This window comes from Bombina bombina, chromosome 1 (assembly GCF_027579735.1).
Source record: "Bombina bombina isolate aBomBom1 chromosome 1, aBomBom1.pri, whole genome shotgun sequence".
Classification (NCBI taxonomy): Eukaryota; Metazoa; Chordata; class Amphibia; order Anura; family Bombinatoridae; genus Bombina; species Bombina bombina.
In genome coordinates, this window is record NC_069499.1 from 1,458,333,537 (window position 1) to 1,458,348,147 (window position 14,611).

Genomic DNA, 14,611 nt, shown 5'->3' on the forward strand with positions numbered 1-14,611 from the left:
CTCCTGGGATGTGGATCGCAGATAGGTGGCAGGAGTGATCCTCCGCCCATTTTATTATTTTGGTCACTTCTCTCATCGCCAGGGAACTCCTTGTTCCCCCCTGATGATTGATATAAGCAACAGTCGTCATGTTGTCTAATTGGAATCTTATGAATCTGGCCTTTGCTAGTTGAGGCCAAGCCCTGAGAGCATTGAATATCGCTCTCAGTTCCAGAATGTTTATCGAGAGAAGAGACTCTTCCCGAGACCATAGTCCCTGAGCTTTCAGGGATTCCCAGACCGCGCCCCAGCCCACTAGACTGGCGTCGGTCGTGACGATGACCCACTCTGGTCTGCGGAAGCTCATTCCCTGGGACAGGTGGTCCAGGGTTAGCCACCAACGGAGTGAGTCTCTGGTCTTCTGATCTACTTGAATCACTGTAGACAAGTCTGTATAGTCCCCATTCCACTGTTTCAGCATGCACAGTTGTAATGGTCTTAGATGAATTCGCGCAAAAGGAACTATGTCCATTGCTGCAACCATCAATCCTACCACTTCCATGCACTGAGCTACGGAAGGACGTGGAATAGAATGAAGAACTTGACAAGCGTTTAGAAGTTTTGACTTTCTGACTTCTGTCAGGAAAATCCTCATTTCTAAAGAATCTATTATTGTTCCCAAGAAGGGAACTCTTGTCGACGGAGACAGGGAACTTTTTTCTATGTTCACCTTCCATCCGTGAGATCTGAGAAAGGCCAGAACGATGTCTGTGTGAGCCTTTGCCTTTGAAAGAGACGACGCTTGTATTAGAATGTCGTCCAAGTAAGGTACTACTGCAATGCCCCTTGGTCTTAGAACCGCTAGAAGGGACCCGAGTACCTTTGTGAAAATCCTTGGAGCAGTGGCTAACCCGAATGGGAGGGCCACAAACTGTTAATGTTTGTCCAGAAAAGCGAACCTTAGGAACTGATGATGATCCATGTGGATAGGAATATGTAGATACGCATCCTTTAGATCCACGGTAGTCATAAATTGACCTTCCTGGATTGTAGGTAGAATCGTTCGAATGGTTTCCATTTTGAACGATGGAACCCTGAGAAATTTGTTTAGGATCTTTAAATCCAGAATTGGTCTGAAAGTTCCCTCTTTTTTGGGAACTACAAACAGATTTGAGTAACATCCCATCCTCTGTTCCGCCGTTGGAACTGGGTGTATCACTCCCATTTTTAACAGGTCTTCTACACAATGTAAGAATGCCTGTCTCTTTATTTGGTTTGAGGATAAGTGAGACATGTGGAACCTTCCCCTTGGGGGTAGTTCCTTGAATTCCAGAAGATAACCCTGAGAGACTATTTCTAGTGCCCAGGGATCCTGAACATCTCTTGCCCAAGCCTGACCAAAGAGAGAGAGTCTGTCCCCTACTAGATCCGGTCCCGGATCGGGGGCTACTCCTTCATGCTGTTTTGTTAGCAGCAGCAGGCTTCTTGGCCTGCTTACCCATGTTCCAGCCTTGCATCGGTTTCCAGGCTGGCTTGGTTTGTGAAGCATTACCCTCTTGCTTAGAGGATGCGGAATTAGAGGCCGGTCCATTCCTGAAATTGTGAAAGGAACGAAAATTAGACTTATTCTTGGCTTTGAAAGGCCTATCTTGTGGGAGGGCGTGGCCCTTTCCCCCAGTGATGTCTGAGATAATCTCTTTCAATTCTGGCCCAAAAAGAGTTTTACCCTTGAAGGGGATATTAAGCAATTTTGTCTTGGAAGATACATCCGCTGACCAAGACTTTAGCCAAAGCGCTCTGCGCGCCACAATTGCAAACCCTGAATTTTTTGTGGCTAATCTAGCTAATTGCAAAGCGGCATCTAAAATAAAAGAATTAGCCAACTTAAGTGCGTGAACTCTGTCCATAACCTCCTCATACGGAGTTTCTCTACTGAGCGACTTTTCTAGTTCCTCGAACCAGAACCACGCTGCTGTAGTGACAGGAACAATGCACGAAATGGGTTGCAGGAGGTAACCTTGCTGAACAAAAATCTTTTTAAGCAAACCTTCCAATTTTTTATCCATAGGATCTTTGAAAGCACAATTATCCTCGATAGGGATAGTAGTACGCTTGTTTAGAGTAGAAACTGCCCCCTCGACCTTAGGGACTGTCTGCCATAAGTCCTTTCTGGGGTCGACCATGGGAAATAATTTCTTAAATATAGGAGGGGGGACAAAAGGTATGCCGGGCTTCTCCCACTCCTTATTCACTATGTCCGCCACCCGCTTGGGTATAGGAAAAGCGTCGGGGTGCACCGGAACCTCTAGGAACTTGTCCATCTTGCATAATTTTTCTGGAATGACCAGGTTGTCAAAATCATCCAGAGTAGATAACACCTCCTTAAGCAGTGCGCGGAAATGCTCTAATTTAAATTTAAATGTCACAACATCAGGTTCAGCCTGTTGAGAAATTTTTCCTGAATCTGAAATTTCCCCATCTGACAAAACCTCCCTCATGGCCCCTTCAGATTGGTGTGAGGGTATGACAGAGCAATTATCATCAGCGCCCTCCTGCTCTTCAGTGTTTAAAACAGAGCAATCGCGCTTTCTCTGATATGCAGGCATTTTGGATAAAATATTTGCTATGGAGTTATCCATTACTGCCGTCAATTGTTGCAAAGTAATAAGCATTGGCGCGCTAGAAGTACTAGGGGCCTCCTGCGTGGGCAAAACTGGCGTAGACACAGAAGGAGATGATGTAGAACTATGTCTACTCCCTTCATCTGATGAATCATCTTGGGCAACTTTACTATCTGTGGCAGTACTGTCCTTACTTTGTTTGGACGCTATGGCACAATTATCACACAATTTTGAAGGGGGAGACACATTGACTTTCATACATATAGAACATAGCTTATCTGAAGGTACAGACATGTTAAACAGGCTTAAACTTGTCAATAAAGCACAAAAACCGTTTTACAACAAAAACGTTACTGTCTCTTTAAATTTTAAACAGTGCACACTTTATTACTGAATATGTGAAAAAGTATGAAGGAATTGTTCAAAATTTACCAAATTTTCACCACAGTGTCTTAAAGCATTAAAAGTATTGCACACCAAATTTCAGAGCTTTAACCCTTAAAATAAAGAAACCGGAGCCGGTTACAGTTTTAACCCCTCTACAGTCCCAGCTACAGCCTTTGCTGCTACTCTACCAAACCCAGGGGGGAATACGATACCAAATGAAGCCTTCTAGGAACCTTTCCAACTACTTTCAGATCCTCACACATGCATCTGCATGTCTTGCTCTCAAAAGTAACTGCGCAGTAATGGCGCGAAAATGAGGCTCAGCCTACAACTGGGAAGGCCCTTCCTGACTGGAAAGGTGTCTAACTCAGTGCCTGACGTTAAAAAACGTTCCCCAAGCTTATAAGTGTGAATTTCAAACATAAACATGTATAAAATGCTCAAATAAAGCAATCGATTTTGCCCATAAAAGTGTCTACCAATTTTATAGCCCATATTAAGCCCTTTATTCTGTTTGAGACTAAGAAAATGGCTTACCGGTCCCCATGAGGGGAAAATGACAGCCTTCCAGCATTACACAGTCTTGTTAGAAATATGGCTAGTCATACCTTAAGCAGAAAAGTCTGCTAACTGTTTCCCCCAACTGAAGTTACTTCATCTCAACAGTCCTATGTGGAAACAGCAAACTATTTTAGTTACTGCTGCTAAAATCATCTTCCTCTCACAAACAGAACTCTTCATCTTTTTCTGTTTCAGAGTAAATAGTACATACCAGCACTATTTTAAAATAACAAACTCTTGATAGTAGAATAAAAAACTACAACTAAACACCACATACTCTTAACCATCTCCGTGGAGATGTTGCCTGTGCAACGGCAAAGAGAATGACTGGGGTGGGCGGAGCCTAGGAGGGACTATATGGACAGCTTTTGCTGGGACTCTTTGCCATTTCCTGTTGGGGAAGAGATATTCCCACAAGTAAGGATGACGCCGTGGACCGGACACACCAATGTTGGAGAAACTAGTACAGGAATAGGAAGGCAGTGCTCTAAATATCTTACAGTTTACAAATCTGCCACCACTTGTATTTATTTATTAGTCCGGGATAACTGGAATTCTCCAGCCCTGTGAGCACATAGAGCCATTTTCCTCATTAGGAAAGATGTTTTAAACTAGGAAATCCTTATTAGAACATTTGTACATGTTCCTTCCTAATTTACACCGGGAAAGCTTAAGAGGGAAAGAAAACCCAAAATGTTTATTTCATGATTCAGATAGAGCATACCATGTTAAACAATTTTCATGTTTACTTCCATCATCAATTTTGCTTCATTCACTTGGTATCCTTTATTGGACTACTAGGACTAGCTGAACACATCAGTACGTTAATGACAACACATATGTGTAGCCACCAATCAACAGCTAACTCCCAGCTCCTGAGCATACCTAGATATGCTTTTCAAGAACGAAAAGCAAATTAGATAATAGAAGTAAAAAAAAAAAAAAAAAATCTTTAAAATTGTATTCTCTATCTCTTTAACTGTAATTGACATGAAAGACAGATATCAAGGAAGGAACTTAGTCTATAAAATAATCTAGTGAAATGGTGGGCAACACTTACCGATGTTTATGGAGCAGCCGAGGTGAGGTGGGACCGGGGGATGCGGGACAAGCAGGACCAGTGATGAGGGATGAGCGAGAAGGGGAATAAGCGTCATTTCTGTTTTCCCTCTGCAGCATGCTGCCCTGCAGTTATTGACATAAATAAAATCTTGGTGGTCTAAAGAAAAAATGGGGGTTTTTGTAACCAAAGTAAAAAAATGAATAAATATGGAGGGACAGAAAAGAAGGACGAAAGTAAAAATGAAAACAAAAAAAGTGAAAGGAACAGTGATGGGATGGAAGAAGAGTTTTAGTTAGAAAATAAAAAAAGCTTTAAATTAAAAAAAAAAAAAAAAGAAGAAGAAAAACAAAAAAAGAAATAAAAAAAGAAAATAAGATGTGAAACAGCAAAATCGGTTTCTACGCTACCACCGAACAGCATGTGGAACCCAGAGGCACAATAGTTAAAACTTTGCACTGGGGAAAACAAACATAGTGCTTTTTTTTTTTAAGCCTAACTGTAGGGTGTAAAGATTCCCCCTCTTGCAGCTAAAAAGCATAAGAAAATAAATTGCTGACAAACCTATTGCAAATGTAGGAGCCAACAAGAACATTGAGAAGCCAATAGTACTGTTGTACAATCTGTGGCTCTTGCATTTTGTCAAGCCCTTTACTAACATGCCACAATTGCCACTGTGCTACGTTTCAAAATCTTATAACAAGTTATACATTGCAAAGCAAAGGAGAACACAAGAACAAATGTATCCACTGAGCAGGAAATGTTAAGAACTAATTTATAGAGGGTGTGGTGATTTAAATGTACAGATTTTGGGAGAAATGGTAACAGTCAATACAGTTACAAGAATGTATAGCTGCCAATGATGAAAGAATGAAGCAATATGGGGTGGTATTGACAAGCAGGCCAGCCCGCCGTCATATGCTATCTATAGGAGATGCAGCCCAGGCTCTCCCCCTTCTCACCTTTTTGGCAGACAGTGCCAGCTTCTTTGCAGGTGGTGGTGACATTGTAGTTAAAGCCTCACATACACTTGCTAAGGAAGGAGATTTTGATTTTGGAGCCTTAGTCTCTGCTAAACTGTCTGAATCCATCTCCCCCGGACTGTGTGGGGGGCAGCTGTTGGACGAAGTGTTCTTTTCCATGAGGGGACTTAAGGAAGAATCTGTGCTGTTGGCGAGCGAATCTGATCTAGGCATGTCATTCCTCTCCTCCTGAGTTTCCTTAGCAGCTTCAATCTGGTGTTCTGGGTTCCTGGTTGGAGTTTTGGGCGACAGAGATGGGCTGATGTCTGTGGTCTCCCAGCTATGCTTAGCATTCTCTTGCTTGTTTTTGTCATCACTTGTACACAATGGTGGCTTCTTTACTCTGTTTAGAGGGTCATCCAGAATAAAAGGAGCATGGAGAGGCTTTGAGCTCAGCTTAGGTGATGGACCAGCACTCAGTGGCCTGGGACGAGAAGTTCCATTCAATGCTTTAATCCCAGAAGAAAAAGATGGCCGAGAAACTGGTACACCTATCTCCTCCAAAGCAGTTGGTCTCTTTATCTGTAATCCATCAGGCCTCTGAAAGAGAAAGACCAAGCACATATTGCCATACTTACAAAGAGGCTAAAAAAAAACCAAAAAACTACCCCACAACTTGGGAGTAATATCCTACTTCAGACTTGCCCCCTCAAACATTCCATAAGACTTGAGAAATGCCCAAGTATTTTTCACCCACCTTCCCAATAAGAGGTGAAGAAAGGTTGCCATTAGAAATAGTCTTCTTTATGCTAGGTGGGACAGAACTTGGACGCACTATTGGAGGAGCAGTCACCTTACACATAGAACCATCACAAGCCTTTTTGGAATCTGGGATCCTAAAAGTGAAAAATAAAATAATCAAGAAACTTATTATCAGTTGACACAGTCACATATTGATTAATATATTCATTAAAAGGGATATGAAATAAAAAAAAATGTCTTTCATGATTTACATAAAGCATGCGATTTTAAACAACTTTCTAATTTACTTCTATTATCATATTTTATTTGTTCTCTTGGTATCTTTTGTTAAAAAGTAGGGACATATGCTTAGTAGCTGGCCCATTTTCAGAGCACTATATGGCAGCAGTTTTGCAAGAATGTTATCCATTTGCAAGAGCACTAGATGGCAGCATCATTTCCTACCATGTAGTGATCCAAATGCCTACCTAGGTATCTCCAACACAGAATATGATGGAAATGAAGAAAATTTGATAATAGAAGTAAACTGGGGTTTCCTGTCCATTTAATAACCGTAAACAACACAGAACTCAAAGAGAAAGTCACATATTGGGGTGGTAATTTGACATAAAAAGGTACTTTGATAGACTCAGGCCGAAAATAGACCAAACACAAAACAGGGAGAATGTGATCAGTTCTGACCCAACATATAGCTTAAAGGGACATGAAACCCAAGTTTTTTTCTTTCATGATTCAGATAGAGAATGATTTTAAACGGCTTTCCAAATGAACTCTATTGTCTAATTTGTTTTGTTCTCATGGTATTCTTTCCTGAAAAGGATATCTAGATAGGCTCACGAGCTGCTGATTGGATGCTGCACTTATATGCCTCATGTTATTGGCTCACCCAATGCGTTAACTAGTTCCCAGTAATGCATTGCTGCTTCTTCAATAAAGGATACCAGGAGAATGAACACATTTGATAATAGAAGTAAATTGGAAAGTTCTTTAAAAAACAGAATTTATGCTTACCTGATAAATTACTTTCTCCAACGGTGTGTCCGGTCCACGGCGTCATCCTTACTTGTGGGATATTCTCTTCCCCAACAGGAAATGGCAAAGAGCCCAGCAAAGCTGGTCACATGATCCCTCCTAGGCTCCGCCTACCCCAGTCATTCGACCGACGTAAAGGAGGAATATGCATAGGAGAAATCATATGATACCGTGGTGACTGTAGTTAGAGAAAATAATTCATCAGACCCGATTAAAAAAACCAGGGCGGGCCGTGGACCGGACACACCGTTGGAGAAAGTAATTTATCAGGTAAGCATAAATTCTGTTTTCTCCAACATAGGTGTGTCCGGTCCACGGCGTCATCCTTACTTGTGGGAACCAATACCAAAGCTTTAGGACACGGATGATGGGAGGGAGCAAATCAGGTCACCTAGATGGAAGGCACCACGGCTTGCAAAACCTTTCTCCCAAAAATAGCCTCAGAAGAAGCAAAAGTATCAAATTTGTAAAATTTGGTAAAAGTGTGCAGTGAAGACCAAGTCGCTGCCTTACATATTTGATCAACAGAAGCCTCGTTCTTGAAGGCCCAAGTGGAAGCCACAGCCCTAGTGGAGTGAGCTGTGATTCTTTCAGGAGGCTGCCGTCCGGCAGTCTCATAAGCCAATCGGATGATGCTTTTAAGCCAAAAAGAGAGAGAGGTAGAAGTTGCTTTTTGACCTCTCCTTTTACCAGAATAAACAACAAACAAAGAAGATGTTTGTCTGAAATCCTTTGTAGCCTCTAAATAGAATTTTAGAGCACGAACTACATCCAAATTGTGTAACAAACGTTCCTTCTTTGAAACTGGATTCGGACACAAAGAAGGCACAACTATCTCCTGGTTAATGTTTTTGTTAGAAACAACTTTCGGAAGAAAACCAGGTTTAGTACGCAAAACCACCTTATCTGCATGGAACACCAGATAAGGAGGAGAACACTGCAGAGCAGATAACTCTGAAACTCTTCTAGCAGAAGAAATTGCAACCAAAAACAAAACTTTCCAAGATAGTAACTTAATATCTACGGAATGTAAGGGTTCAAACGGAACCCCTTGAAGAACTGAAAGAACTAAATTGAGACTCCAAGGAGGAGTCAAAGGTTTGTAAACAGGCTTGATTCTAACCAGAGCCTGAACAAAAGCTTGAACATCTGGCACAGCCGCCAGCTTTTTGTGAAGTAAAACAGATAAAGCAGAAATCTGTCCCTTCAAAGAACTTGCAGATAATCCTTTCTCCAAACCCTCTTGTAGAAAGGATAGAATCTTAGGAATTTTTATCTTGTTCCATGGGAATCCTTTAGATTCACACCAACAGATATATTTTTTCCATATTTTATGGTAAATTTTCCTAGTTACAGGCTTTCTAGCCTGGATAAGAGTATCAATGACAGAATCTGAAAACCCACGCTTTGATAAAATCAAGCGTTCAATCTCCAAGCAGTCAGTTGGAGTGAAGCCAGATTCGGATGTTCGAATGGACCTTGAACAAGAAGGTCCTGTCTCAAAGGTAGCTTCCATGGTGGAGCCGATGACATATTCACCAGGTCTGCATACCAAGTTCTGCGTGGCCACGCAGGAGCTATCAAGATCACCGAAGCCCTCTCCCGATTGATCCTGGCTACCAGCCTGGGAATGAGAGGAAACGGCGGGAATACATAAGCTAGGTTGAAGGTCCAAGGCGCTATCAGTGCATCTACTAGAGTCGCCTTGGGATCCCTGGATCTGGACCCGTAGCAAGGAACCTTGAAGTTCTGATGAGACGCCATCAGGTCCATGTCTGGAATGCCCCATAATTGAGTTATTTGGGCAAAGATTTCCGGATGGAGTTCCCACTCCCCCGGATGGAAAGTCTGACGACTCAGAAAATCCGCTTCCCAATTTTCCACTCCTGGGATGTGGATTGCAGACAAGTTGCACGAGTGATTCTCCGCCCATTGAATTATTTTGGTCACTTCCTCCATCGCCAGGGAACTCCTTGTTCCCCCCTGATGGTTGATATATGCAACAGTCGTCATGTTGTCTGATTGAAACCTTATGAATTTGGCCTTTGTTAGTTGAGGCGAAGCTTTGAGAGCATTGAATATCGCTCTCAGTTCCAGAATGTTTATCGGGAGAAGAGATTCTTCCCGAGACCATAGACCCTGAGCTTTCAGGGGTTCCCAGACCGCGCCCCAGCCCACCAGACTGGCGTCGGTCGTGACAATGACCCACTCTGGCCTGCGGAAGCTCATTCCCTGTGACAGATTGTCCAGGTTCAGCCACCAACGGAGTGAGTCTCTGGATCTTTGATCTACTTGGATCGTCGGAGACAAGTCTGTATAATCCCCATTCCACTGTCTGAGCATGCAGAGTTGTAATGGTCTTAGATGAATTCGCGCAAAAGGAACTATGTCCATTGCCGCAACCATCAAACCTATTACTTCCATGCACTGCGCTATGGAAGGAAGAAGAACAGAATGAAGTACTTGACAAGAGCTTAGAAGTTTTGATTTTCTGGCCTCTGTCAGAAAAATCTTCATTTCTAAGGAGTCTATTATTGTTCCCAAGAAGGGAACTCTTGTTGACGGGGACAGAGAACTTTTTTCTATGTTCACTTTCCACCCGTGAGATCTGAGAAAGGCTAGGACAATGTCCGTATGAGCCTTTGCTTTTGACAGAGACGACGCTTGAATCAGTATGTCGTCCAAGTAAGGTACTACTGCAATGCCCCTTGGTCTTAGCACCGCTAGAAGGGACCCTAGTACCTTTGTGAAAATCCTTGGAGCAGTGGCTAATCCGAATGGAAGTGCCACAAACTGGTAATGCTTGTCCAGAAAGGCGAACCTTAGGAACCGATGATGTTCCTTGTGGATAGGAATATGTAGATACGCATCCTTTAAATCCACCGTGGTCATGAATTGACCTTCCTGGATGGTAGGAAGAATTGTTCGAATGGTTTCCATTTTGAACGATGGAACCCTGAGAAATTTGTTTAGAATCTTGAGATCTAAAATTGGTCTGAATGTTCCTTCTTTTTTGGGAACTATGAACAGATTGGAGTAAAACCCCATCCCTTGTTCTCCTAATGGAACAGGATGAATCACTCCCATTCTTAACAGGTCTTCTACACAATGTAAGAATGCCTGTCTTTTTATTTGGTTTGAAGACAATTGAGACCTGTGGAACCTCCCCCTTGGGGGTAGTTCCTTGAATTCCAGGAGATAACCTTGAGAAACTATTTCTAGCGCCCAAGGATCCTGAACATCTCTTGCCCAAGCCTGAGCAAAGAGAGAGAGTCTGCCCCCCACAAGATCCGGTCCCGGATCGGGGGCCAACACTTCATGCTGTTTTAGTAGCAGTGGCAGGTTTCTTGGCCTGCTTACCCTTGTTCCAGCCTTGCATCGGTCTCCAGGCTGGTTTGGTTTGAGAACTATTACCCTCTTGCTTAGAGGGTGTAGAATTTGAGGCTGGTCCGTTTCTGCGAAAGGGACGAAAATTTGGCTTATTTTTAGCCTTAAAAGACCTATCCTGAGGAAGGGCGTGGCCCTTTCCCCCAGTGATGTCTGAAATAATCTCTTTCAAGTCAGGGCCAAACAGCGTTTTACCCTTGAAAGGGATGTTAAGCAATTTGTTCTTGGAGGACACATCCACTGACCAAGACTTTAGCCAAAGCGCTCTGCGCGCCACAATAGCAAAACCTGAATTTTTCGCTGCTAATCTAGCTAATTGCAAAGTGGCGTCTAAGATAAAAGAGTTAGCCAATTTAAGTGCTTGAACTCTGTCCATAACCTCCTCATACGAAGATTCTTTATTGAGCGACTTTTCTAGTTCTTTGAACCAGAAACACGCTGCTGTAGTGACAGGAACAATGCATGAAATTGGTTGTAGAAGGTAACCTTGCTGAACAAACATCTTTTTAAGCAAACCCTCTAATTTTTTATCCATAGGATCTTTGAAAGCACAACTATCTTCTATAGGGATAGTAGTGTGTTTGTTTAGAGTAGAAACCGCCCCCTCGACCTTGGGGACTGTCTGCCATAAGTCCTTTCTGGGGTCGACCATAGGAAATAATTTCTTAAATATAGGGGGAGGAACAAAAGGTATGCCGGGCCTTTCCCATTCCTTATTTACAATGTCCGCCACCCGCTTGGGTATAGGAAAAGCATCGGGGGGCACCGGGACCTCTAGGAACTTGTCCATCTTACATAATTTCTCTGGAATGACCAAATTGTCACAATCATCCAGAGTAGATAACACCTCCTTAAGCAGAGCGCGGAGATGTTCTAATTTAAATTTAAAAGTAATAACATCAGGTTCAGCTTGTTGAGAAATTTTTCCTGAATCTGAAATTTCTCCCTCAGACAAAACCTCCCTCCTGGCCCCTTCAGATTGGTGTGAGGGTATGTCAGAACCATTATCATCAGCGTCCTCATGCTCTTCAGTATCTAAAACAGAGCAATCGCGCTTTCTCTGATAAGAGGGCATTTTGGACAAAATGTTTTTAATAGAATTATCCATTACAGCCGTTAATTGTTGCATAGTAAGAAGGATTGGCGCACTAGATGTACTAGGGACCTCTTGTGTGGGCAAGACTGGTGTAGACACAGAAGGGGATGATGCAGTACCATGCTTACTCCCCTCGCTTGAAGAATCATCTTGGGCAACATCATTATCAGTGGCATCATTGTCCCTACTTTGTTTGGACACTATGTCACATTCATCACATATATTTAAATGGGGAGGAACCTTGGCTTTCAAACATACCAAATGACGCCTTCAATAAGCTTTTTCAGTGGTTCTTAGCTCCTCACACATGCATCTGCATGCCTTGCTTTCCAAAAACAACTGCGCATTAGTGGCGCGAAAATGAGGCTCTGCCTATGACTAGAAAAGGCCCCCAGTGAAAAAGGTGTCCAATACAGTGCCTGCCGTTTTTTTTAATACATCCCCAAGATTAAAAGAACTATTTATAGTTATAATCCACTAAATATACTTGTAAAGTAATCGTTTTAGCCCAGAAAAATGTCTACCAGTCTTTAAAGCCCTTGTGAAGCCCTTTATTCTTATACTAAACTAAGAAAATGGCTTACCGGTTCCCATAGGGAAAATGACAGCTTCCAGCATTACCAAGTCTTGTTAGAAATATGTCATACCTCAAGCAGCAAAGTCTGCCCACTGTTTCCCCCAACTGAAGTTAATTCATCTCAACAGTCCTGTGTGGAAACAGCCATCGATTTTAGTAACGGTTGCTAAAATCATCTTCCTCTTACAAACAGAAATCTTCATCTCTTTTCTGTTTCAGAGTAAATAGTACATACCAGCACTATTTTAAAATAAACTATTGATTGAAGAATAAAAACTACATTTAAACACCAAAAAACTCTTAACCATCTCCGTGGAGATGTTGCCTGTGCAACGACAAAGAGAATGACTGGGGTAGGCGGAGCCTAGGAGGGATCATGTGACCAGCTTTGCTGGGCTCTTTGCCATTTCCTGTTGGGGAAGAGAATATCCCACAAGTAAGGATGACGCCGTGGACCGGACACACCTATGTTGGAGAAAAGGTGCTCTCTATCATAATTATGAAAGAAAAATGTTGGGTTTCATGTCCCTTTTATATAAAAAAACAAAAAGAGAACCACATACAGGAGCATAGAGAATGTGACCAGTTTTGATTTGGAGAAACCACATGCAAATGAGGAAGAATGTAACAGTTCAAACCAGAAGACATAAAATACAAATCAATAGGGACTGACACCAGGCCAGACCAAATAAAGTCATATACTAGCTGAGACTCCGCAGACACTGAGCCAGAAGAATAGGCAAATTGAGACATTTATATACATAAACATTTTGTTTTTCTTCCATACACAATCTGAAAGTCGATCTATAATATTTGGGGTTTCTTCTAACCAATCTAACAAAGTAGATGTCTTTAATACATATACACACATTCATATATATTTCTGTTTTGTGCCGTAAACGTTCTAGAATTAGGACTACAAGAAAGCTAGAGAGAGTGGGAACTACATTTTTTCCTTCATGATTCAGATATATCATACAAATTTAAAAAAAAGTTTCTTATTTACTTATATTATCAAATTTGCTTTGTTATTATGTTATTCTTTGTTGAAGAGATATCTAGATAGTGAGGAAAGTTCTTCTCTGTGAAAGGCACATGTTGAGCAAAAAGAGGCTGCTTCTAGGGTGGTAACTAGCCATAAAACAAGCTATTTTTTGTTCCCAGGTTGAGCCCTTTTCTCTTTTTGTACAAGCAATTTATAACCCTGAAGGAAGTCTCCCTAAGGGTGATGTGGGGGAACCAGACGTGGACCCGTTGCTCAGTGTGCCTAGAGGGATATGGCTGCACCTCACTGACTAGGCCGAAATGTACATCTGGGGTTTTGCTGTGTCTCTCGTTCAGAAGAGCCAACTGAACACCTTCAAATAGTTTCTACCTTGTCCAAGATTTGTAGAATACTACTTAATGTCTGGTCTGGATAGAATAGAAGACAGAAAGGATTTAAATATAACCATAATAGGAAAAAACAAAAAACAGAAAGACAGTAGAAATACAGACGATGGAGAATGATCATCACTGAAAGAGACAGTCCTACAGAAACTACGAAATATTAGGTGATAAGATTATTAAACTATACAGTCTAACCCACTGATATCCCACGGACAATTAGACACAGAAGAACCACTGCAACCCAAGTGTGTTCTGCCCAATCCAAGCCCTACAGACGTTCACATACAGTGCAGAAACACTTAACTCCACAGACAGGCATGCACAACTGGGATACCGTGACCATCCCATATCTCAAAGAGACCAAACCTATGAAGGTGGGAAATTTTAACCAACTGAATCTCACAGAGACTGTAAAACAGAGGCCTATCAATGAAGACAACAGATGGATAATTGTATATAGAACAGCTGGACATCAAAATCACAATACAGTGTGGAGGGAGCAAAAGTATCACATCACAAAGACAAAGGCCAAACAACATGTAAAATCCCAGTCCAAACAAGACCCTCCCACGTGAGATTTAAAATGTAAGGATGGCTGCACAGCCTGATGGGTGCTGCTATACAACAGGCATACCTCAGGTAGAAGAGAACATAAGCCTGCTGGTTCAGTACCACTTTGATGTTACTGGAGTGAACAAGGGAATCATTCATCTGGTACCACTGCCCGCTGCTGGCCTGTAGATGGAATATAAGAATTTAAGACTATAGTCAGTATATAAAACTAGTTACCATAAGTAC

The 14,611-nt window shown here is 42.0% G+C and overlaps 1 protein-coding gene across 1 annotated transcript in view; it reads right to left on the minus strand.

Annotated features, from left to right (window-relative positions):
* Positions 1 to 14,611, minus strand: part of USP36 (ubiquitin specific peptidase 36) — a 195,389-nt gene that overhangs the window by 73,334 nt on the left and 107,444 nt on the right. Inside the window, exons 11-14 of the mRNA XM_053706269.1 lie at positions 14,448 to 14,548; positions 6,328 to 6,466; positions 5,571 to 6,170; positions 4,609 to 4,733 (exon numbers count right to left, since the gene is read on the minus strand). Coding sequence (XP_053562244.1) covers positions 4,609 to 4,733; positions 5,571 to 6,170; positions 6,328 to 6,466; positions 14,448 to 14,548 — 965 coding nt within the window. The remainder of the gene's footprint in view (positions 1 to 4,608; positions 4,734 to 5,570; positions 6,171 to 6,327; positions 6,467 to 14,447; positions 14,549 to 14,611) is intronic.